This window comes from Trichechus manatus, unplaced genomic scaffold, assembly GCF_000243295.1.
Source record: "Trichechus manatus latirostris isolate Lorelei unplaced genomic scaffold, TriManLat1.0 scaffold00082, whole genome shotgun sequence".
NCBI classification, from domain to species: domain Eukaryota; kingdom Metazoa; phylum Chordata; class Mammalia; order Sirenia; family Trichechidae; genus Trichechus; species Trichechus manatus.
Genome location: NW_004444018.1, coordinates 6,883,827 through 6,910,540, shown reverse-complemented (window position 1 = coordinate 6,910,540; position 26,714 = coordinate 6,883,827). Strand labels below are relative to the sequence as shown.

The 26,714-nt window shown below is 37.2% G+C and overlaps 1 protein-coding gene across 7 annotated transcripts in view; it reads left to right on the top strand.

The window, feature by feature from the left end:
* The window catches only part of TUT7 (terminal uridylyl transferase 7), a 54,419-nt gene extending 28,645 nt beyond the window's left edge, over window positions 1-25,774 (top strand). For 5 of the 7 annotated variants that reach the window (XM_023735810.1, XM_023735809.1, XM_023735812.1 and 2 more), the window contains 13 exons: window positions 888-945; window positions 3,049-3,152; window positions 3,615-3,704; window positions 4,503-4,616; window positions 4,788-4,865; window positions 5,699-5,876; window positions 8,143-8,190; window positions 8,274-8,365; window positions 9,076-9,191; window positions 11,932-12,257; window positions 14,333-14,409; window positions 14,761-14,824; window positions 24,749-25,774. In XM_023735810.1, the coding sequence (XP_023591578.1) occupies window positions 888-945; window positions 3,049-3,152; window positions 3,615-3,704; window positions 4,503-4,616; window positions 4,788-4,865; window positions 5,699-5,876; window positions 8,143-8,190; window positions 8,274-8,365; window positions 9,076-9,191; window positions 11,932-12,257; window positions 14,333-14,409; window positions 14,761-14,824; window positions 24,749-24,816 (1,413 nt within the window). In that variant the 3' untranslated portion in view covers window positions 24,817-25,774. The remainder of the gene's footprint in view (window positions 1-887; window positions 946-3,048; window positions 3,153-3,614; window positions 3,705-4,502; window positions 4,617-4,787; window positions 4,866-5,698; window positions 5,877-8,142; window positions 8,191-8,273; window positions 8,366-9,075; window positions 9,192-11,931; window positions 12,258-14,332; window positions 14,410-14,760; window positions 14,825-24,748) is intronic. The other 2 variants (XM_023735814.1, XM_004381318.2) reach the window with 2 other exon arrangements.
* Window positions 25,775-26,714: the final 940 nt, after the last annotated feature.

Sequence of the window (26,714 nt, the reverse complement as noted above, 5' to 3'; positions counted from 1 at the left end):
TTTTTTTTTTTTTTTTTTTGCTTTTAGTAACAGTCCAGATGATACATATGCAAGTGAGTGATGCTGCTGTTGATCAAGATAGTTTTACATCTTTTTTGTAGTTTCAAGTCTTTGTCTTACAAAGGTGTATCTGATTTGGGAAAATAGCCAAAAGTTATATAGCCTGAGTTTCATGAATAAAGTGGATAAGCAAGCTTGGGTCCCACACGTGGAATGACTTATTATACCTCCTCAAAACTGACTTTTTTACATGGCTTATAAATGAGTTTTGAGAGCATTTCCAAAGTAAAATACCAAGTATGTTTTGGGATGTATATAACCATCAAAATGTATTTATGTATGATTTTTTGAAATAGTAATCATGTTTCTATGTGACTTCCGTTTGTGCATTCTATTTTTGCCTAGGCCTTGGGGAAATGTAATGTGAGCATAATCACTCTCCACAGCAATTCACAGCTCTTAATTAAACTGTAATGAAGGCCTACCTGGAAAGAGTAGGGGCACAGAAGCCCCTCTTATTTATTCTGACACCTAGGGTACTCATGAGTGATAATAATCATGTAGTGGGAAAGAATAGAGGTTCCTGCCCATGGTCTGAGACTTCGTGGGCACTCTGGGCCCACAGGGTTCCTTCCCATTTTCAGCCTTTGTTGCACCTACAAAAGCAATTAGTAGAAGTAGGGTGTTTAGCAGTTTTTATAGCCTTAGGATATTTTCTATGAATACGGAGTCCCTGCTACCTCTGATATTTGCCTAATGGGAAAGTGTATATAGAATGAGTTGAAATTAGTTTTATTATTTTTGAAGATAATGGAAACTATTTATGACCAGGTTTAAGAACGTGTCTTCCGTTTTTGATTCAGTACTTCGTGCCATCTTTGTTACAGGGGTTGGACTGTGTAAGAACTATTGAAGAATTAGCAAGATTCCTCAGAAAACATTCAGGTACCACTATAAAATTTTCTTATTAGTGTTTTACATACTAAGAATTCACTAATGCCGATGAAACAGTATAATGCTAACTTATAGCATATTTGCAACATTAGTATCTTAAAAAATCTTTTGTGAATAAGTATGAAGCACTGAGGAACTGGTGATTTGTATGCATTTTGTTGCCTAACAGTTTTATTTCTAGACAGGCATGAAATTTGGGGAGAGATTTTGCCTTATCAACCTTGTATAAATCAAAGTGTAAGCATTGCCAACAGTAGCGTAAAGTGTAGTGGAAAGCACTGTGGACTGAGGTTGTGGATTGTGCTTGCAGCTTTTCTTCTCAACAAGCTGTGTGTGACCCTGAATGAGTCACTTCATTTAATCTCTTTCTCTTCACCTATAAATGGAGAACAATGAGCAGGGTGATTAAGTGCAGGACCTAGCATATACTACCAAACCCAAAAAAAACCAAACCTGTTGCGATCAAGTCGATTCCAACTCATAGCGACCCTATAGGACAGAGTAGATCTGCCCCATAGGGTTTCCAGGGAGCAGCTGGTGGGTTCGAACTTCGGAACTTTTGGTTAGCAGCTGAGCTTTTAACCACTACGAAGCACTCAGTAAATATGTGCTTCCGTTCACTTCTCCCACCAGCATGAGTTAGATTTCCTCTGTCTTCCCCACAGACCTTTTTTTCTGAAGTTTCTTCTGTCTTCCACGTAGACATTTCCCCTGAGTTCTGGAGTACTATATATTTACCTCTAGATATCACCATGTAACTACCAGCAGAAACATACACTCAGTCATCTCAGAATGAACTCATCTTTCCCTTTACCACCTCCCTTCTCCCGCAGCCATCGCTGTTTCCCGCCCTTCCTTCTGAATCCTCTTTCTTGGCTATTGAGTCACCAAAATGGGTGAAGTGATAATTAGCTTCTCCTCCACTAGGTATAGTAGAAATTTGGAGTCAGTCATACTTATATTTGAATCCCAGCTGCGTATTCCTAAGCAAGTTACTTAATTTCTCTCAGTTTCTGTATCCTCTTAAGTGGAAGTGATAAGTTTTGGGAGATAATGTTTATAAAAGCTTCTTTGCATGTACCTGTTACATATGAGGTGCTCAGTAAATGGTAATTCCTACTGTAAAGACCCCCTCTCCCTTATCACCCCTACCACCACCTCCCAGCCCCGTCCATATAGATATTCTCACGTCTTGTTTTTCCTTTGCATTTCCACTGCCGCCATGATAGTTTTGCCTCTATTCCTGTACCTCTAATCTATCCATTGCCAGGAGCATTTTCTAAATAGATGTGACCAGTGATTCTCCCCAACTTATGCTAGCTTATTGGCTTCTCTTTTTTTCTAAGGCTACTTCTTAGCAGAACATACACATTCTTTACTAGGGTTCTTCCCAGTTTCTGCCCATCTTGTATTAGTCATTATTCCTTTCCCTCAGGTCTTTTCTCCAGCCTGTAGAATCTCGTGGATGTCGCTGGAATGTGCCATTTTATTTCAGGCACGGTCCTTTCTCATGTGCAGTTTTCCTTGCCTACTAAGTCCCCTCAACCTCCACCTTTTGCCCGTTCTTTTGAAAGCCTAGCTCGGGAAAAAAAACTAAGACAATTTCCTCCTCCCATTGGAGTTGATTTCTTTTTACTACCTTCGTAACTTCTAGTTCTATGGTAGTAACTTGTTCTGATGATTCAGATGATTGCACCATTGGCTTTTCTCCAAATTAGATATACGCATAGCGAGAGAATAGGCAGGTCCTATATGTTCCAGACTCTAGTTCTTTCCTGTCTTTCGGTGTTTATCAGACTGAGTCTCCTACACATGTATATACACATGCACGCAAGATCCAGTAAGTTCCTGAAAGGCAGTGGTGGCCTTGTTTGTTCCTGTAGGTCAAATATCGATATACTGAACAAAATGTGAACTTTGCCAGAAGTCTTCCCAGACCTGTTAATAACAGAGAATTCTTGGCGAGCCCTAAGTGAATGCAGTGACACAAGTCAGAATTAGGTTTGCAAGGTTTTCTGATAGAACCTTAACATACGAGCCAGTTATATCCCCCAGCTGTTGTATTTAATGATACGATCTTATTTCCCAACCTAGGTCTGAGAAACATCTTACCTATTACAACAGCAAAGGTGCCAATTGTAAAGTTCATCCATTCGAGAAGTGGTCTGGAAGTGGATATCAGTCTGTATAACACATTGGTAAGATTTTCTCCAGGCTTCTTCTTTAGGGAGGTTAAGGGGAACTAATATCTGAACTTAGAAAATCTCAAGTTGAATGAGCCACTCATTTCATCTTACTCATTCTTTCAACAATTATTTAGTGAGTGCTTGCCATGTCAGGCAGTGTTCTGAGACTGGGTATATGTATATAACAAAATTAAATTAATATTAGTATTCATTCTGATAGCCCCTGTTTTCTGGGAAGTATTCAGACTAAAAACACATTAACGATGTAAGTCATGAAATTAGATGTTACCTATAATTCTTAGTTATTATCTCATAAATTATGAAACTTATCTTTGGGGAAAGAAGACTAACTTCAATCTTAATGTCTTCTTCGTAAGATGAATCACAATGTAAATCTTGTATTGTCAGAATATTGCAGTTTAAAAAGTTTTCTTTTAATTGATAAGCTTATGGTGTAATTTTTCCTTTTAACAGGCCCTTCATAATACAAGGCTCTTATCTGCTTATTCAGCCATTGACCCCAGAGTGAAATACTTGTGCTATACCATGAAAGTATTTACAAAGGTAAGTATCCTTCCAGTTGTGATGTATCAGGAAATTTTATTGCATCTTCGAACTTTGTTGGAAACATAAGCTATGTTTTTTAAAGAACCATACCAAAAATCCAACCAGTTGCCACCTAGTTAGTTTTGACTCATAGCAACCCTGTATGACCAAATAGAACTGTCCCAAGAGTTTCCAAGACTAATCTTTACAGAAGCAGATTGGCACATCCTCTTCCTGCAGAGCGACTAATGGTTTCAAACCACCAACCTTTTGGTTAGCAGCCAAGTGCTTAACCACTGTACCACTGGGGCTCCTTTGAAGAACCATATTGTTGTTGTTAGGTGCCATCCATTCGATTCTGACTCATAGTGCCCTATAGGACAGAGTAGAACTGCCCCATAGGGTTTCTAAGGAGCAGCTGCTGGATTTGAACTGCTGACCTTTTGGCTAGCAGCCAAGCTCTTAACCACTATGACACCAGGGTTCTTCCTTTTTTTTGCAAACCTGACTCAGCTAGCTAAAATTTTGTTGTTTTTCAATTTTACATGATAATTTTGTCTTGATTGTTGCTGATATTTTTGCTGCTTTGTTGTAATAACAGCAATAAAACAGAATACTGAGGTTGGTTGGTTTAATCAGTGTTTTGTTTAGTTGGTTTGGTTGGAGAAATTTGGCATTTGAAAATGGGGTTTTTATTTTAGTCCTCTAAGTAAAATCCATCTTGCATAGCTATTCCTTACTTTTAATAGAATAGCTACAAATTTAGCAGAAAACATTGGTGATCTTTCCTTTGTTCCTGGTTTTCTTTCCTTCTAGATGTGTGATATTGGTGATGCATCTAGAGGCAGCTTATCATCATATGCATACACTCTTATGGTGCTATATTTTCTCCAGCAGAGAAATCCACCAGTCATCCCTGTCCTTCAAGAGGTATTAGTAAAAGACATTGTATTTCTTATTTGTAAATCCTGGTGATCTTTGAGCTGTCTTCCTGCTCTAAAATTCTGTGGTTCTGTAGTTAAATTTTTAACTATTTTCCAAGTTTTTGTTTCAATGCATTAAGTTTGTGCTCCATACTAATGTTTTATAAATTAATTTCAGATATACAAAGATGAAAAGAAACCTGAAATATTTGTTGATGGCTGGAATACTTATTTTTTTGATCAAATAGACGAACTGGTACGTATTTTAAGAGTGAAGATCTTCTTACATCTTTAACCAAAAGTTAGCTATAATATGCTGTAGTGTAGATCAACTATGTTACTGCTTCTTATGTTTATTTGTATTATGATAGTAGAAGACTAGCATATACAGATGTTTCATTTGAAGTCGAAAACATCATTGTTGAGCCAGGGAGGTTTCTAGGGACTATATCCAGGATTTCTTTAATGCCTAATAATTTCACATGGTTAGGTAGCTTTGTTCAGGAGGAATGAATATTTGCACCTACGATTTTGCTCTGAGAGTCTGGAAGGACTTTCTTTGAGTTATAGAAACCTAGGAGTCACCAAGACTCGGAATTTATTTTCATTTTTTCCAATAACAGACTGTGTAAGGGCTCTGGTGATACAGTGATTAAAGCTTTGGTTGTTAACCAGAAGGTTGGTGGTTCGAACCCATCACCTGCTCCATGGGAGAAAGATGTGACAGTCTGCTTCTGTAAAGATTACACCCTTGGAAACTCTATGGGACACTTATACTGTGTCCTTACAGGGTCACTGTGAGTTGGAGTCGACTCGATGACAGTGAATTACGGGGTTAACAGACTGTGTGTTCTCAGGTTGGCATTTAAAACCCTGAGCTTGCCCTATCACCAAGTCAGGGTAGCAATGAATGAATTCATGTACATTACATTTTAAAATATGAAAGAAAAGTTACATAATTATATGTTTTGTTTATTTACACTCTACTTAATTAGAAATAAGTCCTAATTTATTTTCTAGGATAAAATGAATAGTGATATTAGCACTTCAGTATAGTGTGTGATAGCCATTGTTTCCTTTTATTTCCAGCCCACCTATTGGCCAGAATATGGAAAAAATACAGAATCTGTTGGGCAGCTATGGTTGGGACTTCTTCGTTTTTACACAGAGGACTTTGATTTTAAAGAACATGTTATTAGCATCAGGAGAAGAAGTTTGCTTACAACTTTTAAGAAACAGTGGACTTCAAAATACATTGTTATTGAAGGTACAGATAAAATCCAACTTAAAATGGAATTGAATGTGCAGTTTTAACTATGAAGGCGATGCTCTTCATCCTTACAGAGCTCTTGCAGGTGCTAGGGCCTGCTGCCTGGAGACTGTCCACCTCAGGCAAGCCTGTCTCTTTCCAGCCCGAAGAATGATTTGTAAGTGACTGATGCCTTCGGGGGGGCCTGTCACAAATCCGAAAGTCATTGTTCACCATGGCAAATCTTGGTGAATCATGACAGATCTTTTACTGTTGTTGCCACATACTGGAAAGTAAGGTAGCAGTTGAGAGAAGCCACCTTCAAGAGAGTGACATTTTTTTTTTCCTAAAGCTTCGTAATTGAGGGTGTGAAGAGTACAATAAGGGTAAGTTTTCAAGATCCTTGTTTGCTCTTCATGGAGGAATTTAGCTACTAATAATTATATAAATTCTGGGCATACCGAGGTCTTCTCTTTCTCCATCTGAATGCAAGGCTACTAATGGTTATAGTTGATTGCTTATTTCCAATTTGTGGGGCTTTACTTTTAAAAGGACAAAATGGAGTTAAAATACTTAAAACTGATCTGAGAAATGGCTTTAAGAAATATTTTGTTAATTTTAATAGTATTCTTTTATTTTTTAAATATACTGATATCACCTAAGTAATAGGATTGGTGTTTCTCTAGTCTATGCTTTCATCATTTCTTTTGCCTATTGATAGTATTAAAATACGTGGAACATTTGTAAAATGAAGTTCAGCCCACAGTGGGTTATAGATACATTTTTAACTTTCTAGGATCTCATACATCAAAAACATAGAAGTTTGTTTTATTTCTTTTCCTTGTCACAGTGGGTTCTTATGGTCTGACCATTAATGTTCTGTTTTGACTTTTGAACACTTAACATTTTGCTTTTAATTTTTACATACATTTTTCTTTTAATTTTTACATACGTTTTAGATGAGTGCTTAGGAATAGGCTAAGCTAGAAAGAAGACTTCCTACATGCTTATGTAACCAGTTGTGATGGAACTGAGTAATTTCAATGGTAGTAGTGGTAGTGTTTTTAACTGTTCCAAAGTTAATATGTGCTATCTGTACTACACAAATAACTCCACACATGCACACGTAAAATCACCGTAAGAAAGCATAGTGACCGTGGAATCCAGAATTTCTGGAGCCATTGAGGATGGATGGGCCCCAAAACTATTGCCCTGAGGTAATCTTTAAACTTTAAACCTTAAACCAAAACTATTCCCTGAAGTTGTCTTTGAATGAAAAGATAGTTTAATTGGTAAAGTACATCTGCTTTGAGCATTGTGCTCTTTTAAATAATTTTCTATATGAGATCAAATTGACAGTGGCAACTCGAAAGGTTTGATGGGAAGCTTGGGGGGCAGTGAGTTTAAGATGATGGTGGAATAAGGAATAATGTGGAAAAGGATGATGGGAGTGGTGGCACAACTTGAAGGATGTAACCAGTGTCACTGAATTACACGTGTAGAAATTGTTGAAATGGTGTTTCTTTGGCTGTGTATACTTTCACCAAAATTTAAAAGAAAAAGCATAGTGACGAAACTGGCTAAGAAGATAGCCTTCTCATTCATAGCAATTCTTAGAGTATAGCAAGGCTGAGGGCAGGGTCCTGTACTCCAGTAAAGTGTTAGTGAGTCTACATCCCAACATGGTCCACCTCAGTTACTGTGCCTTAGAAGTGTAACCGACAGCTTGAAGACGACCTTTTTTTACTTCTTCACTCCTGTTTATACTGTATACATGCAATCCTCTATTTTCTCAATGACATGATACCCCAAAAAAGTTTGGGCCTTTTTTTTTTTCTTCTTTGCATTCTTGAATATGTTTTTAGGCATGTAGAAAATAATCAAAAGTGTATACATAATATTTTAATTATGAATTAATATGTAAATTATTTAAAGTCATATACAAAACAGTATGTTAAGTTTAAAAACAGTGCTTCTACCCCCATTTATTTCATGAAACAATTTCTTTAGACCTCTAATACATCATTAAGATTCACATATAAGGCAGCACTCTTTTCTGATGGACCCTTTTGGGGAAAACCTTGCCTTATATTTAAGAATATCTATTACTCAGCTGTATTACAGATTTTAAACTCATTTAAAAGACTGCCATTTAATGCTCTTAGTACTGATAAGCAAAGTGTGTGGCACTTTCTCCTTATTATTATGTACTTCACTTACTAGATTCATAGTGGCATTTCCTATTTCATTATCTTACTTGCTTTCCTTAATTTTCTTTACTTAGATCCCTTTGATTTGAATCATAATCTTGGAGCTGGATTATCAAGGAAAAGTAAGTTATTTTGTTTGTAAATTTTAATGAGGTCTGTTTTCCTTGTAATACACCTAACTGGGCTCTTACTCCTTTCTCCTTAGTGACGAATTTTATAATGAAAGCTTTTATTAATGGGAGAAGAGTATTTGGAAGTCCAGTCAAAGGATTTCCGAAGGACTACCCCTCCAAAATGGTAAGTGTCTGTTGAGTATACCAAAAAACCAAGTCTAAAAGCCTTTATTAAGCACATAATTTGTGCACATTGCTTCAGAAATAACTTAAATACTTTGAAAGTCTGGTGAGCCTAGCCAAGGTAAAGTGTAGTAGGTGGCATTGTTGTTCTGCCAGCTTCAACTTCGTGCTAATCTCAGCCAAGCCTGGTTTGCTCACGTTTAAGGATATGCTCCACTCACTTCACGATGGCAGAGGAGAGGCAGTCTAGATTCTTTTGGTTTGCTTGCAAAGAATAAAAAATCCTCTTGGCAGGGCTAGGAGAGTGGCAATGCTGTGGATGATAGAGCTGTCCATTCTGGTGTGACTCGATAGTCGTGTTTTTAAGGGCTGCACTCATTTAAAACAAAACAAAAATTACATTACAAAATTTTATTAAAAATTATGCCTTTTTTGGAAGTGTGCTTATAAAAAGAGTTACATTTATGGTTAGGGCAGAATAGTGCCGTGCGCAATTAAACGGAATTAACAGAAATGGATTTAGGTAGAACTGTCCTGAACCAGACCTTTTACTGGTTTTAGATTTTCTTGAAATTAAACAATATAAATAATGTTTATTAAAAATAACAACGTGTCAAAAGTTGAGATGCCAGATCCCCGTTTGATATCTGCTTGGTTTCTGTGTTTTGCTGTCACGCTGACAGTCAGACTTTTCTATCTGTGTTCTTCTAGGAGTATTTTTTTGATCCAGATGTACTAACTGAAGGAGAGCTGGCCCCAAATGATAGATGTTGCCGAATTTGTGGGAAGATTGGACACTTCATGAAGGACTGTCCTATGAGGAGAAAGTAAGTTAATACAGAAAAGGGATGGTTTTATTTTTATTTTCTTACTATTTCAGCTTTTGAATGAGGTTCTGTTGAAACAGAGGAAATAAATTTGTATAAAATCCAGCAGTTTTCAGGTAGTATTTTTTCAAACTTTAATGACAATGAAGTGATTCAAAATATGGTTTTAAGTGCAGGTGACTAGCTTTGACTTAGGTGTATGTTCCCCTTTTCTAATTTTGATCATGGCCCAAATCGGGTGGATTATCCAATAAGCAAGGTAAGCACAGTCCTTACCTTGCTTACCAGATCATCTGTAATGAGCAGTTTCACATTTTTTCACCACGTCAAAGACTCTGCTTCTAGGTATGGCTGGAATCTGTCTGTCTCAACCCCACAGCACCGTCCTACAGAATCAAAGCCTCTTTTTAAATTTACAATCCCTGACAGAGGCAGAGAACCCAGTAAGCAAGGTAAGCACGGGCTTACTTCTGCTTAATAACTGAGATCTGTAGTGAACAATTGTTCATTGCAGATGATCTGTTAAGGAAGGTAAGCATTGCACTTACGTTGCTTATGGGATAATCCACCCTTGGCCCAAATCATTAGCCTTCCAACAGAGATGGAAGGAAAAAAAGGGGAAACTAAAATTTTCCCTTTTACAGCAGTTAAAATGTCAGAACCATTTCAGTCAATGAAAAGAAATGAGTTCCTTTAGATGTCATTTCTTGTAAGTACAATAACTGAGATGTATAATGTTAGGATTTATACTAACAGTTTACTGGACTATAGAATCCTTCATTTGTACTTATCTTAACTCTAAGCTAATAAATGCTGTGGAGTCCCTGAGTGGTGCAAACAGTTAACACGTTCAGCTACTAACCAAAAAGTTGGAGGTTCGAGTTTATACAGCTATGTCAGAAGAAAGGCCTGGCAATCTACTTCTGAAAAGTCAGCCATTGAAAACCCTATGGATTATGTAACAACCAGACATCTCATGGGGTTTGGTTCCTTGGTTTGGAGGTTTAGGGTCTTGATTTCATGGGACGTTCCAGTTAATTGGCCTAATAGCATGTTTAGTGCTACTGTTCTACCTCCGAATTCTTTGCATAGTGCCTGGGGTCTTAAAAGCTTGCAAGCAGCCATCCAAGGCACAACAATTGGTCTCTATTTGCCTGGAGCAACAGAGGAAGAAGGAAGAGTTAAGAATGGGAGGAGGATATGGAGTATGTGTCTAATTGCCTCCATTAACAACTGCTTCCTTTGCCATGAGATCAGAAGAACTGGATAGTGCCTGGCTACCATTACTGAACATTTGGATGAAATAATCTATAAAAGAATCCTGATCAAAAGGGGGAATGCAGAACAGAATTTTGAATTCTATACTTTCTGGAGCCGTGGAGGGTGGATGAACCTTTGAAACTACTGCCCTAAGATAAGACATAATCTTTAAACCTTTAAACCAAAAATATCCCCTGAAGTCTTCTTAAAACCAAACAATTGTTTAGCCTAACTGTTGAAAAATGTCTGCCTTGAACATTATGCCCTTTTAAGAACTATTTATATGGGATTAAAGTGACAACAGCAACTTGAAAGATTAGCTAGAAACCTTAAGGGGCAGTAGATTTATGTTAATGAGGGATGAACAACTCAGAAAAGGAGGGTGAGAATGATTGCATAGCTGGAAGAATGTAATCAATGTCACTGAAGTATACAAGTAGAAATTTGAATTGGTGTATGTTTTTGCTGTGTATATTCTCAACAACAACAATAAAGTAATGCTTAGGGGATATTGAGCTTCTGTGAAGAGTGATAGAAAAATTAGGGAATGGTTAATGGTGATGGTTGAGCAACATGATGAAAATGTTTAATGTTACTGAATTGTGCTTATGATGATTGTTGAAATGGCAAATGTTTTGTTACTTATATATTTACCCCAATTAAAGGAAAAAAAAGAAAGAAACAAAATAATTTTAAAAAAATTTGAAACCCCATGAATCATAGTTCTACCCTGGACACATGGGGTTGCTGTGAGTCAGAATCGACTCGACAGCAGCTGGTTTGTAAATAAATGCTATGAGCAGGTAATCTCCTCTGTAGTCTGTGGCTTTAATTGGGGTGGCATGGGGGTGTGCATTTTTGGTTGCTTGGTTGGGTTATATTGGTTTTGGTGGTGATGGTGGCAGATTTTTCTCTCTACACTGATATCTTTTTTAAAGACATGTCCACCAAAATAAGTCTTCACTGGAGTTTTACAAGCTCTTTTTTAGTAGTTTTTTTGTTTATTCATATAATAGTCCCTGACCATGTAGGACAAGGAAGAAATAATTTTGACGTTTTAAGAACATAAATCTCCTGTAACCATTGTTCCCTTATGGAACTTAAAAGTTTTGTATCTCAAATTTCCAGTGCCCAGTAAAGAATGCTAACGCACCAGAATGGTTATTCAAGAAAGCATCCCAGGCTTGGGTAATTTGAGTTTCAGTGCATCAGTATCAAAGTAATTATTGAACCGAGGAGTTCCACTAATTGGAAAACTTGATTTTGTGACTCGAGAGCAGTTGTGTAAATACAAAAAAGACAAATTACATCTTTTAGCTCTGAGGTAGCTTCTGAGTAAAGAAGATGACTTAGATGTGTTAAATTCTTGTTTTTCCCTTTGATGCCTTCCATTTGTGGTTATCTCCTATATCTGAAGGTATTTTAATATTTTGTTAGGTTTCTGTTTAAATTTTTCTAACTAGTGTTATATTTTCTGCAGAGTGAGGCGGCGGCGAGATCAAGAAGATACCCCAAACCAAAGATACCCTGAGAGCAAAGAAAAAAGAAGCAAAGAGGACAAAGAAGTTCATAACAAGTACACAGAAAGGGAGGCGGCAGCAAAAGAAGATAAGCCCCTGCAGTGCACGCCTCAGAAAACTAAGCCAGTGAGGCCTGCTGTCGACCTGGGGAGAGACAAGCTTCTCAGGCCTCCATTGGAGAAGTGGAAGAGACAGGATGACAGAGACTTAAGAGAAAAACGTTGTTTTATTTGTGGACGAGAAGGGCACATTAAAAAAGAATGCCCACAGTTTAAAGGCTCTTCAGGTATGGACACCAACTACACCTTGATGTTTGCATTGACGTCTTAAGGGAAATCTCTTCTTTAGAGTTCTTTTCTATTTTAATTATATTTGTTTTGTGTGTGTGTGTGTGTGTGTGTGTGTGTGTGTGTATAAGTATATGTATACTTTTTAAAAGTAGATTTTGTTTTTAAGAAAGTGAAATCCTCCTCTTTAACTCTGAACCTCTGTACGTCGTAAGTACTTATCCCTGGTTTTGTTTCAAGTCTTATGAAAGTCATTTGGTTGACTTTTCTAAGATTGTTCTGAAATGAAAAGTTCCCTAGTCATTCCCAATATCTAAAAATGTAGACGAAGTGACCAGAACACAAACTACAACTGGAGCCTCACTGCTCAGTATGTGCACTTAGGAAATCAGAACACTGTGGGACAGGTGAGAGGCAGTAGCTGAGGTTACCTTGGGATACCATACTTTGTATGCAGCTGAGCCAGTTGTATTTTCCTTTAAATACGCATACCACACGCATAGCAAAGGGAATAGACGGAAATACAGCAGTTGCTGCCGGGTTGGTTCTGGTTCAGGGCAACACCATGTGTGTCAGGGTAGAATATGCTTCATATGGTTTTCAGTGATGGATTCTTTGGAAGTAGATCACCAGGTTTTTCTTCTGAGGTGCGTCTGGTTGGATTGGAACTGCCAACCTTTTGGTTAACAGCTGAGTTTGTTAACAGTTTACACCACCCAGGAAATACACTATTAACAGTGAGTATATCTCTGGGGAGGTGGCTATGGAGAATTTTATCAAGTTTCTGCAGTGAACGTGACTATTCTTGTGATGAGGAAAACTGTATCAGTAAGTAGTTCAAAATCATCCACAGATCTTGCCCCTTTGAGTTGTTAAATATGAATTGGCCATTTCTGTTAAATGAGTGAGTATCCATTGTGGGTACCTCTTTAGCAAACTGTTAAAAGTAATGGAACCTTATATGTGTTTAATAAGTTATGATTTACAAAGCAGTTTATACACTTTCAGAACAAACCTGCGGAAGTGGATGAAATTTTATAAGCAAAGGAAAGAATCCTTGGGGAGTAATTTTTTTGATTCTTCACAGAAACCCAGAACTGCAATAGTAACCCTGTCGCTGTCTTCAGTTAATATGTTTGTGAAAAAAAGGCAGTACTGCTTAATAATTTCCTTAAAATGCTCCGGTGTTTATTACTTCTAAGGAACTCAGGCAAATTCAGAGTTTTTTGCCCTGACATGGGACATACAGCAAAAAAATTATTTTATGATTGTAAGAGGCAAATCTATTTAAAAGAAATTAAAATATTAGCAATAGTTAACATTCATTGAGCATTTACAATGGTCAGGCACCATTTTAAGCACTTTACATGAATTATTTAATTTCACAGCATTAGTGTGGTGCTGTTAAGTATAGTGTTATTAATATCTCCATTTTACAGTTGAGGAAACTGCAGTATAGATAAGATTTACTATAGTTTTATCAAAATTATTTTTGTAGGCTACCCTCCATAAGAGTGCAAGGTCTGTGCTTACTAATAGCATAAAGCAAGTTAGCATTGTGCTCTGCTTTGGGAGAGCAAAGCAGTGAAGGAATGCTGGGCTCCCCCACCTTGGGTGTATTTCTTCGTTCTATCTGGTAGTAAGTTTTAACTTGTCTACTAATGAAATTCTCGAGTAGTTAGAGCAGGGAATCTAGAATCAGAAAGACAGAGGTCTCCTGCAGAGTATCAGTCCTGAGGAGAAGCATTCATCTAGAGTCTTGATTTCTTTAGAATGCAGTATGTACATGCTAATTTAAGGAGTCATCATATTGTAAAAGTAAAATAAGAAGAGAATAGTAGGACTAGAGTATAGTGGACTTCCTTCCATTGCAGTTAAGCAATAATCATCAGCTTCTTCCTGTCTAAAAATTGTGCTGCTCCTTCTTGTTGCTTCAGATACATTGTTTTGTCCACACAATGTACTAAGTGGAGCTTCTTTTGTACTAATAGAAAATCTTTATGTAAAAGTTTGAAGACAAGGCTGTTATTTCCAACTTAAAGTGAGAACAAAAAGTGCTAATTTCTTTCTTTAGGTTTGTCTAAATCAGATTGTGTATTTGGATCCCCTTCTTCACCTAGCTCTTTGAGACCAACTGGCACATTTTTTCAGGTAAATGTAGCTCAGAACTCAGAAGGAAGCCTTTGCTGAGTGCTGGTGGCTCTGTGCTGGGTCCTCGGTTAGGTGCGGAGACAGCCGCAGGCCCAGCTCCTTCCTTCTGACTGGCCCTCACTGCCCCTTCCGTCTGCACCCTGGGTGCTGTGTGGCTAGGCTTGCTGCACACTGGGTGGCAGGGCGGCTCTTAAGTGTCCCTGCAGCTGAGTCTTGCTTTTAATTTGCTTGCAGAATTTTGCCACTCACCTTCCTAATTTCAGCTGTCCTTCTTGGATATGGTTACCATTTTAAGGCTGTTTCAGATGCTGTTCCTTTCAGTTTTATAAACCAGTCTATTTCGTTTTTTAGGCAGTGCTTTTACATGAAGACAAAAAGAAACAAAAAACAGCAATATTTTTGAGCCCCCAGTCAGGTATGTGGGTTTTAAAAAGCAAATATATTGTTATTTTCTTTACTGCATAGTTTCCCACATGCCTTTTGACCCACTTCCTCAGGAACTGGACATCAGAATCACTTGGGAACTTTTAAGATTACAGTTACCCTATTCCCCTCTTCATTTACTAAATCTGATTCATCAGTGGTTGGTTTTGGGCACGTGTATTTTTAAATGTTCCAAATGATTTTTATTCCACCCCTGAGTAAGAACCATAGTGTTCAGTTATTTGTTCCTCAGCCATGTTTGTTGCTTCTTCTTTGAAGTTGCCACTGTCTTGCCAGCAGTATATTCTCCTCACAGAGGTTATTTGCCATATCCCAAAGTAAGGGAAGAAAGTAACTATTAGTCTGAAGTCTCCTGTCTCTCTGCTGCTCCATTCATTCATTGAACAAAGAATGTTAAGCTCCACTTGCTAAGTGCTAGGCACTAGCGTAGACACTGAGGATACAGCAGTGAACAAGCAAAGCTCTTGTTTTCACTTACTCTACATTCTTCTCAGAGAAGATAGACGATAAGGAGATATGTAAGTAATATTTCATGTGACAACAGGTGCTTAGAAGAAATATAAAGCAGGAAAAGACAATGTTGGATAGGGAGGCGGCCTCTATGATAAAGTAACATTTAAGCAAAGAATTGAACAAAATGAAGAAACAAGTCAAAGGGGAAGTGGAGTTAGGCTGTTGTATGCAGATCCTCGGACATCGCTGAGACCTGGGCAGCAGGAGTGGAATGAGCAAGGCGGAGAGTGGTAAGAGGTGAGGTAGATGTGCCTGGATCATGAAGTGCCTTGTAGCAATGTGCTAAGTGAGATGAGGAGCTACTGGAGGATTTTGAGCAAAGGAATGCTATTATCCCGGTTCTGTTTTTAAAAGTTTATTAAGGCCAGAAGGGTGGAAACTCATAAGCCAACTACGAGGCTACTGTAGTAACTCAGGAGAGAGATGATGGTTAGACTGGGGTGGTAGTGGTAAAGGAAGTAAGGAGTGGTCAAATTATGGATATGTTGAAGGTAGAACCAGCAAGATTTGTTGATGAATGGATGGTAAAGTATGAGAGAGAAATGAGTCAGAAATAACACTATGATTTTTGGCCTGAATATCTAGAAGGATGGAGGTCAAACTTACTGAGCTGGGGAAGCCTTAGGAGGAGCTGATTTGGGGGAGAAATCGAGTTCCGTTTTAGACATGGTAAGTTTAAGACACCTGGTAGATATCCACATAGAGATGACAAGTAGCCAGTTGGATATATAAGCCTGTCATATATCAAAGAATCACCACCCTTACCCAGTGGATACGTGTGAGTATTACCAGCGTGTGGACAGCTTGCGTAGTGTTTAAAGCCCGGCATCAGGATGAGGTCACCTGGGCAGCAAATGCAGATCGAAAAGAGAAACGCATTTAGAGACTGGGGAGAAATAAAGGAGACAGAGAAAAAGTGGTCAGTGAGGTGGAAGAATCAAGAGAATTGGGTCCTGGAGTCCAAATGAAAAAAGTGCTTCAAAGAAGAGGGATTGATCATTGTGAAGATTGTTGCTCATAGGTCCAGTGAGATGCAGACTGAGATTAGGCATTGGATTTGGCAGCGTAGAAGTCACTAGAGACTTTGAAAAGAGCCATTTCTTTGGAGTGGAGGGGAGAAACACCCGATAGCCATGAGTTCAAGAAATGCTAGAAGAGGAAGTGTGATCTACTGCACCTCTGCAATATGTGCGAAGTGTCAGAGCCACAGTGGAAGAAGCTATGGGGGGCTGGACTGAAGCTCTGAGGGCTTTTACTTGTGTTTGAAGAGTGCTTATCAGTCCTGAAAGGGAAGGGAGAAAATGAAGGGAGGGTAGGAGGGAGGGGAGCAGTAACTTCGACATACTAACTTTTTTAGCTTTTGTTAGGAATAAAACTATAAAACCTGTGAACATTTGGTTTCTGGCCTACAGGCACCCTTGGTAACTTTGCTCAGTCGCTCTCTTTATTTACCTTGTACAATAAAAGTAGGGTTGAAAGGGGGGAATTATATAAGCAAATAGAGTACGTGTAGTCTTTTTCAACTATACAGTTTATGAGAAAAGTTTTAAGTTTTTGAAATTTTCAAACTTCATTGTTTAACCTGACATTTATGTGTCTAAGATGTAAAACAGCCCACGTATTGTATGCTCGTCTTTTACATAGTATATTTTATTGCTAATGAGTAAACAATATCTGCTTTTAGATTGGAGAGATGTCTGTTAGTTACAGAGTATGCAGTCCTAGCTGATCTCTTTCCATCCATTGTCAGTTGTTGAAAAATATCTGTCCCGGATGCTCGGCAGCCTCCTACATCCCACAGTAGAGCTCTTCCCTGGTTTCACTAACCTGGTCTGTGGATCTCACCCAGGGAAAGCTGAAGCTAATAAAGTTCCCGGCTAGATCTGTTTGGTTATCTCTATTTTGAATGTTGTAAATAGGAGGAAAATAAGTGGATTTAAGTATTTTAAGTGTCTGTCAGTACCAGGATGAATTCGCAAGTAAATGATTGAGAAAAACTTTTGAAGTGGCATTAAATCTGTTTACAATGAAAATGTAAAAGAAGTAAGGGTTGATGGTGGCATGCAGAATGAAGTGGGATTATTCAAAATGAAACAAACAGAAATCTTCAAAGAATCACCACCACCCCCTTACCCAAAGGTGAATGCTGTACAAGAAAGGTAAGGAAGCAGACAGCTCTGTGAGAACACGTGATCACAGCTATTTCCTGGAGAGGTTTTGTAATTGTTCTCAGTGGAGCAAGTATGATGTAAAAAGAAGAAAAGCTCTCCTGGGAAAAACCCCCAAATAAACAGAAGTGAAATCAGAATGAGGCCTATTGTGTGGTGACTTGATTGATAATGGGAACATTTTATATAGAAATAAATCTCACCACCTTCTTAGTTGAAGTGTTTGTTTGCCAAGGATGAGGTAGCAAGCATAGTGTTTAAGAACATGGGCTCTGCTGGCAGCTTGCCTAGGTGTGTCTCTAGATTGTTGATCTTGAGCAGCCTGCTTATCCCCCACATGCCTCAGTTTCCTCATCTGTAGAAAGGGGATAATACTAATAATACCTGAGTGGTTAGATTATTGAGAGATCCATGTCAGAGCACTTAGAAAGCAGGGAAAGTGTGGTGGGAGTTGTGGCCATGGTCACAGTGGTTGCACCAGTGTATTATTCCTGCCAGCATTGTTCCTGCTAAAGATTTTACACATCTTGAAAGTAGAATTTTAATATAATTTTATATATATATGTATACTTTTTTTTTTTTTTTAAGTGGGGAAAGTACAGATGCTAGACATGTACCTAGAAATGGCGCTTCCTTTCCACAGTACCAAGTATGTCTGTGACCCACTGGTAGTTTCCTAAAGAACAGGCCGTCTTTAGGAAACTACCAGTTCTCACACATTTGCCATATGGACCTTAGGCAAGGGAGTCAGTTTCTCTGAGCTCCCGATGTCTTGCCTGTAAGATGGGTGATAGCACCATCCACCTCATAAGGTGCTGAGAAGATCAAAGCACCCAGCATAGTAAGCGCAAGTTCTCTTTCCTCTCCTGATACTGCCTCCATTCCCTTCCACTAGGCTATGTATGCAGCCCTGGTGGTATAGTGGTTAAGAGCTCAGTTGCTAACCAAAAAGATCGGCAGTTCAAATCCACCAGCTACTCCTTAGAAACCTTATGGGTAGTTCTGCTCTGTCCTGTAAGGTTGCTGTGAGTCGGAACTGAGTCAACGGCACCTAACAACAACAGGCTACATATAGTTCTTAACTTCCAAACTAGATAGTACCCATTGTTGTCGAGTGGGTTTCAACTCATAGCAACCCTAATGCCATGAATTGCCTTGCTTTTCATTTTTCCCTTCCTCCCTGTGCGCTCCCCCAAGCTAACACAATGCCCCAGGTTTTATTGATGAGAGGTGTACTGGTTTTGAAGGAATAAAGACTAGGAGAATGCTCAAGAACATGAGCTATAGAGTCAGACAGACTTGCACTTGAAATCCAACCCAATGATTTACTAGCTGTGTGACCTCTGTCAGGTTATCCGTGCCTCAGTTCCTTTCTCTGTAAATTGGAGCTAATATCTCTGTGTTATAAGGATTAACTTCATACGTAAAGCACTTCACGCAGCATCTGACACATATTATCACTCAATAAATGATCACTACCTTTATGTACTGTAGGTAACAAAAGTCTCTAACCTTACTGTAACATCTCTTCTAACTTACAGTATAAATATATAGTGGAAGTTTTTAGCAAGGAACATATATAGTACCATTGTCATAACTGATTTTTATGCATAAACTGATAGACTGCTTTACATATAGTAGTTTATTTAGGTATGAAAATCTTAAAAAACTTTTTTTCTATATTCCTTAGGGTCCCTCCCTTTTTTTGGGAGGGCAAAGAAAATTATTTTTTTTTAGAAAAACCTCTATCTCTTTAATCCCATGGCTTAAAATCTTAAAAATTGGAGATGCTAAAGAGATTGTTGGATGTCTTCTTTCCCTCACGATGATGTTCACTTTAGAATTTAAAAACCTTTTTTTTTTTTTTTTTGATAATAAGTGAAAAATAATAGAAACTTTTTTTTTTTAACAGTTTGGCAAGATCTCTCATTGTCAGTGAGTATAGACCATTCTTTCTGATAACTTTCTTGACATTCCAGTATATAGATATACAATTATTTATTTAATCAGTCTTTATTAATGGACATTTAGACTATGTCCGTTTGTTTGGTATATCAAGCGTCTTCAAAACTTTTTTTGCTTGCATACTGTCCCCCTAAATTTTGAAAGCCCATATATTGCCTTGCACATTTTTAAATTGGCATCCAAATTTTTCATCATAGTTGCAAAGTATGTAATTTCTAGGATTTTTTGGGTAAATATTGACATTTTAAAATACAACTTTTAAATCAGCCTGAAATGTATCAAAGGGAATATAAATACCATTGTGTTTGATACCCACCAGCATCTATTTTCAGCTCTTCTCTAACAGGCTGAAATGTTAAATATTTTACTGATCAGCCTATCATCTGCAACAAAAGTATTTCTACGAATTGTTTTTTTCTTTTTTACTTTTATTAAGTCTCAAAGTATAAAAATTTCTTCTAAATTGAGTTTTTGTAATTATTAGAATATATAATTGATCAAAGCAACTATGTTACAAATTTTTATTGAAAATTACTTTGTATTTTTGCCTATTGAAAATTACTCATTTAATGAGATAAATGGGATTTTTTTCCCCATACATTCATGTGTTTTTGGATGAGTATTACTTATCACATGAGTGAAACAATGCTCCTTATTATTTCTATTCCTAATGTTTTTGTTTTTCTAGTTGTTAAGCATTGAGAAACCTCTATGGTCTATGATAGTAAATTCAAAATAATAGAAATAACTTGTTTTAACAACCTGGGAATGGAAGATGTATTACAACGGTGTCATTCAGTTACTTTAATTCCTTTGGAATAACATGACCAAAAATCACATAGTGATGTATCATCAAAGTTTATTTGTAATGATCATCAGCTGTCAGTGGGATTTTATGAAAGCTGAGAATTTGGATTTTTATTAGAAGCATTCACATTTACCACAGATGTCAGCATTTTGGAAACCCTGGTGGTGTAGTGGTTAAGAGCTACAGCTACTAACCAGAAAGTCAGCAGTTCGAATCCACCAGGCACTCCTGAGAAACCCTGTGGGGCAGTTCTACTCTGTCCTGTAGGGTCACTATGAGTCGGAGTAGACTCGATGGCAACAGGTTTGTTTTTTTCTTTTTTTAATCAGCATTTTTTTGCCTTCCCATCTCTCTGGGTTTTTTTCACCACCAGGACATCACACCACAGTAAGATTTGGATCGGTAGGAGATAACACTGTTCTGTAAGGTAGAAGAATAATTGTGGAAGGGGAGTTGGAAAGGAAAACTGGTATGATTTTCAAAAATATTTGATATTTGAGAACCTCAAATATTAGAACCAGCCTAAAGCCTTGACCACAAAGGCATTCTAGGGCCTGTTATTTTTAAAAAAGACTACACATAGAAGTTGAGTTGCTGGAAATGGACTCTGTCCTTGCCCAGTGTCCTGCCACGTAGGCTCAAGGATCCTAATTTGTTGATTACGGTGTATATAAAACAGTATAATGAATGTTTGTGTATTTGCCTTCTTATTTCCCAAGGGTATGTTCCCAGTTAAGAGATGATAGGTTAAAAAGTGTACACATTTTGACAGTGATACCAATAATGCCAAAAGGTTGTGGTTGTTGAAAATCCCAAAAAGTCCATGACAGCCTCACTGTCGTTAGGGGATAGCCTTTTTTTATTTTGCCAATCTGAAGTTCTGTGATTGCCATTGAACTCGAACGTTTTTCTCAGGTTTTCATTTGTGTTTATTCATGTTTATGTCTTTGGCCCAAGGTTTGATTTAGAGTATCCATATTTGTTTCTAGGAGCTCTTTGTCAAGCGTGTTGCACCATCCCTTACCACCACCCCATTTATAGTCCTTCCAGCCTCATTTCTGATACGTTTTGCCATCAAGATGTTTATTTGTTAGTTTGATCTAGCAGGTTTGGGGAGGACGATTTTGAGTCGTGCTTACAAATTTTATAGATTTTCTCCTGGGATATATAATAATTCATATTCTGTTTTTTACATGTATGTATTTTATATGAACTTTCTTCAGGTACAGTGGGATTTTGTTTTTTTAATATACATAATTACATGTTTAAGTGTGTGTATTTAATAGAAAAGAGTGGCTTAACATTGTCTTTATTTTGGAAAATATAAAAAGTTCAAAAAAAATATAACAATCCATCTTCTACTAGAGAATTGGCATTTAAAAATTTTTTTTAAAGAAAAGATCACTAAGATGGTAGAAGTCCCCTTTGACTACCATCCCTAGGCCTGTTCCCCTCATGTCCCTCTCTGCACCAGAGGCAGTTTAAGTAACCTTCCAGTTCTTTTTTTATACTCTTAACTCTTACATATGTATCCCTTAATATGTATCCTTGGTGAATTTTTTAATTTAAGTGATATATCCTACTGTGTAATAAGAATGTCCACAATCTGCTCTTTCATATGTATTTAACAAAATGATTATGAGATTTATATGTTGCTGTCTTTAGATTTAGTTTTTTCTTTTATGCTGTTCCATCATATGAATACAGAATGTTTTATCCATTACCCAGTACATGAGCCTTTAGGTTGTGTCTGACTTGCTGTTAGAAACAGTGCTATAGTGAACATTCTTGTGCGAGTCTCCTTGAGCATGTGCGAGAGATTCTGTAGGGTTTGTGTACCTGGAAGTCAGATTGTTAGGTCATAGCATGTGTGCGTTTTCAGTTTACTTACTGTTAGATCACCCCTTTAGTGGCTGAAATAATTGCCACTCCCATCAGCAGTAGTGTGTGGGTTCTTATTTCCACACATCCTTGCAAATACTTGTTTTTGTGAGACTTTTTTAATTTTTGCAAATATAATGGGGAGAAAATACTTTGGTGTTGTCCTAATGTGTATTTTCTAGACTCTGGTGATGTTGAGCAGCTTTTCTTAGGTTTATTGGCCATTTTCCTCTTCTGTGAACTGCCTGCTCAGATTCTTTATTCGCTCATTTTTCCATTGCACTATCTTTTGCATATCAGTCTGTAAGCATTCATTTATTCTGAATGCTTCTCCTTTGTTATTATATACATTCCAAATATCTTCCAGTACATCTAGTCTTTCTGTTTTTTGTTTCAAGTTTTTAATTTTGAGATAATCAAATTACTGGTTTTTCATAATCATCTGATTCATGATTTTGGGTTCATCTTTAAGAAATCCTCCCTAACCTGAAGTTACAAAGACATTCGTCTATATTTTCTTTTAATAGCTTTAAAGCTTTGTCTTCCTATCTCGAACTTTAATCTACCTGCAATTTATATGTGTGTAAAGTATGAGGTAGGGATCTTATCCTTTTTCCCCAAAGTCTTCTCAACACTTTGTGCAGTTCAGAATGTCAAAGATGTGTGCCTGTAGACCAGTAGATGCTCTCCTGGTATAATAAATACTACAGTAGAGTGCTTTGTTTCTTCCTGACTGATATTACTCATTTTTTCACTGTGAGTTGATTATATAGATGCTTTGCTTTGAAAAGTGTGCTTTATTTTTGTATACGTTTTTATGTACATACTTAATATGTTTGCTCTAGAAAATTTGGAGTATAGTTAAACAAAATGAATAAAATATAAACCCTCCATATACTCCCTCCATTCTAGCATTAACCACTATTCAGATTTTGGAGGTGAAGTCTTCCTGACTTTTTATATCAATGTGATAGTAATAGCTAACATTTATTGAGTACTTTCTGTGTGCCAGGTACTGTTCCAGTTGCTTTACATGTATTAATTCATTTAATCTTTACAATAACTCCAAAGGAGTAGGTGTAATTATTGCACTCATTTTATGGATAAGGAAAATGAAGCACCATATGATTGGTGGAGTATTTTTTGTCTTTTTAAGTTTTGGTTTTTATGAAAATCCTATACATACGATTTTATAAGTTGCTATTTTTTACGTTATTTATTCTCCTTCTTTGCCTGTCTAGTATTTTATTATGTACACGGTCGATAATATACTTAGTCATAGCACAAGTGTTGGACATTTCAGTTGTTTGTATATGTAAATTATTGTTAATGCTTATATGAATATTTATTTAGCAAAATTTCTAACCCTGTCCCTACCCTGATTTTCTTTCTTCTAACAATTTAATACTTAAAAATTGGTATCTTGTTTAAATTTACATTTCTTTGGTTACCTATTGATATTGACCATTTTTTCATATACTCATGTCATTTTTTTTCCTCTGTCATGTATTGCTTTTTCTTTACCCAGCTATCTGTTTTCATCTTTTTCTCCATTGATTTGTAAGTTCTTTCAATACTAGCATATTCTAGTGTGCTTAGGAGACTCTTCCTCACCCCACAATTTGCTACTTCTTGTACTTTGATGGTTTCACTTACATTTAAATCTGATTCATTTGTAATTACATGGGGAGGAAGGGTATGGTGTGAGGAAGGAAACATCGCCCCACCAAAAAAAAGTAGTTATTTGACATAATACCAGTTATTGAATAATTCATACTTCCCCCATTGATTTGAAATACTGTCTTCATAATATACTGTTTCCTTATAATCACTTCAAAATATCTCAACTCCCATCTGTTTCATTGATCTATTTGTTCAGAACCAAGATTTATTCATTGTTCTGTGATATGTCACTAATTAGCAACTCTCATTCATGTAATAAATTTTCTTTTGCCCTTTGATATCAGTGAGTTATTACAGTGTCACCACCCACCATATCTGCAGAGTAATGATGCAAGATACTTATTTCTGGCCAAAATTATTTGCAGTCTATTCTGTTTTGTTGCAAATGAAGACACTGATCGATGCAAAGCAGAACCTTTGAAAAATTGGACTCACCAGGCCCTCTGCACCAACATGAAAATTGTTGTTAGGTGTTGTCAAGTCGGCTCCAACTCATATCGACCCTGTGTACAACAGAATAAAACGTTGCCCACTCCTGTGACATCCTTAAAATTGTTGCTATGTTTGAGCCCATTGTTGCCACCACTGTGTCAATCCAAACATGAAAATAGTGAACATGAAAATGTGTTAAAATTATATCACTCTAGCAACTTGTCTGCATTTAAAAAGAATTTTGACCAAGCTTGTGTGTAATAGGTCATGTTCCATATTTAACTTTAATGTCTAGCCTAATTATTTAATTGAGAACAAGTGACCATTTCCACTGTGAAAAAAGTATCTGTGAATTGTTAACAGTAAGAAGTAATTTTGTAGCTTTTGAGATAACGTGAGGCTTGTTTTATTTATGTTGGGTTTTGTTTCTCCCCCCCTCCTCTAGGTAGCCTTTCCAGTAAATACATGACTCAGGGAAAAGCCTCACCGAAGAGGACCCAACAGGAATCATGAGGGAATGAAAATGAAGCACTCTGGCCATCCAGCCATTCATATTCACTCTGAAAATTAGGTTCACTTCACAGGACACAGCAGCATAGATCAGGCTTCAACTTAACATTTAGGGGAAATGTCAGATTTTTTTAATTTAATGAAATTGTTAATGAGGAAAAAAAATTTTAATAGACTCTTATCTACCACAGATTCCCGTAGATTTAAGGATTTTAATAGAAAGCCATGATGTATGTATTTATAAGCCAGGTTTAAAAAAAAAAAAAAGGATGTGACTATGAGCCAGTATTCAGTGAATACAGTTCAATGGTTTTTAATTCCTTCAAAGTACACTAAAATGGTGTGCTGATAAACCCCAAGTAAATTAACCTTTTTTCCCCCTATAAATCCCTTTTTTGTTTTGAAGAGGGGAAATTATATTTATTGTTGTTTACTGAATCCACGTGTGGAAGTGTATCAAATATGTGTGAACTGCTACTACTGTGTTTACAATTTACAAACATTTTATTGCTGTTTGTAGAAAAAGTGAAAACCTGAACATGAGTACCTATTTATGTGAGCGTTCGATGGATGAGCGGTGCCCTAAGGGTTTTGGGTTTTTTTCTCTCTCTAATTTTAAGTAAGTTGACACATAATTACTGTGCTCATAAAAATGAAATAAGGAAAAACAAGTGGTCCTGTTCGCCTCTAAAAACATTTTCAAAGGAAAAATGACGAAATAAAAGTGCTTTTTACTTTTTATGAATTCAGAAATGAGAGTGGAGAACTTTTAAAAAATTCCCTGAAGATTAAAGAGGCTATCTCTGCCAATCCCAAGTTGGTTGGTGTCATTTCGGGTCTGACTGGAACCCTCGTGGAACTGTTTCTCTCACTTCACACCCCGTACAGAATTACTACATGGTCAGAACTCTGCCTTGGTTTACTTATCATTTTGAAATAAAATCAGATTTTCAACCTGTAATTTTATCCACATTATTTTCTAGCGAAAGAGTCCTAAATTTCATAAGGAAAATAGATCAAGGAGAAAGCACAGGACAGATCTGTTCTTCTTTAATGAGTGCACACAGAGTTTCTGTGACTTGTGCTCATCATGCGTTCACTTCATTCACTTACACGCACTGTGTGCCAAGCACTGCAGTGCACAAGGACAAGGCGCAGCCTTATGGGCATGGATACATATTGGAGGGGTGCAGAGGGCCAGCTGGGCGAACATCCTCAGATACAAGAGGGCTCCGAAGGTACATACTGACATGCCCCTTTTCAAAAACTGAAGACATATTCCAGCCAAAGAAGAATCATCAAAATTAAGAACTTTAGAATTAGGAAGTCGTGGTAGAATGTGATCTTTCCTGATTCATTTTGAACACAAACTCATGAATTACAAGTGAATTGTACAACTTGGGCTCAAACTTGGCTCTACATGAGTTTCCTATTCTGATTTCTTCTCTTGCCTTCACGCATGAAAGTTACCTTGACTGGACATCCAGTCACACTTTCTTTGAAAAGCCAATTGATGGTGTTTTGTCTTCTGCCCTCTGAGGCTAGCCTAATTTTCGTTCCCTTGTAGGTCATAATTTTTTACCTGGGTGCTTCTATGCTTTGTGTCTGTCTCTGTAATTAAGGGGGGATATCACCACACCCTAGACTGTCTCTTCAGTGACTTGTCTGAAACAAAAGTGAGCCGATACGTTTTCCTACTCAGATTTTTTTTTTCCAATTTGAGAAAGTATAATAGAATTTTTTTTTTTCTCAAAAAACTTCTCTCTTTTCTCAGTATTTCTCCATTTATCATCTCTTTCCTTTTCTTCATGCTAGAAAAGCTTCTCAAATTTAATCTCCATATCGCTGGCTCAATTTTTAGAGTCATTCTGCTCTTCTGTGTTTCCAATGGGAGTTTTGTG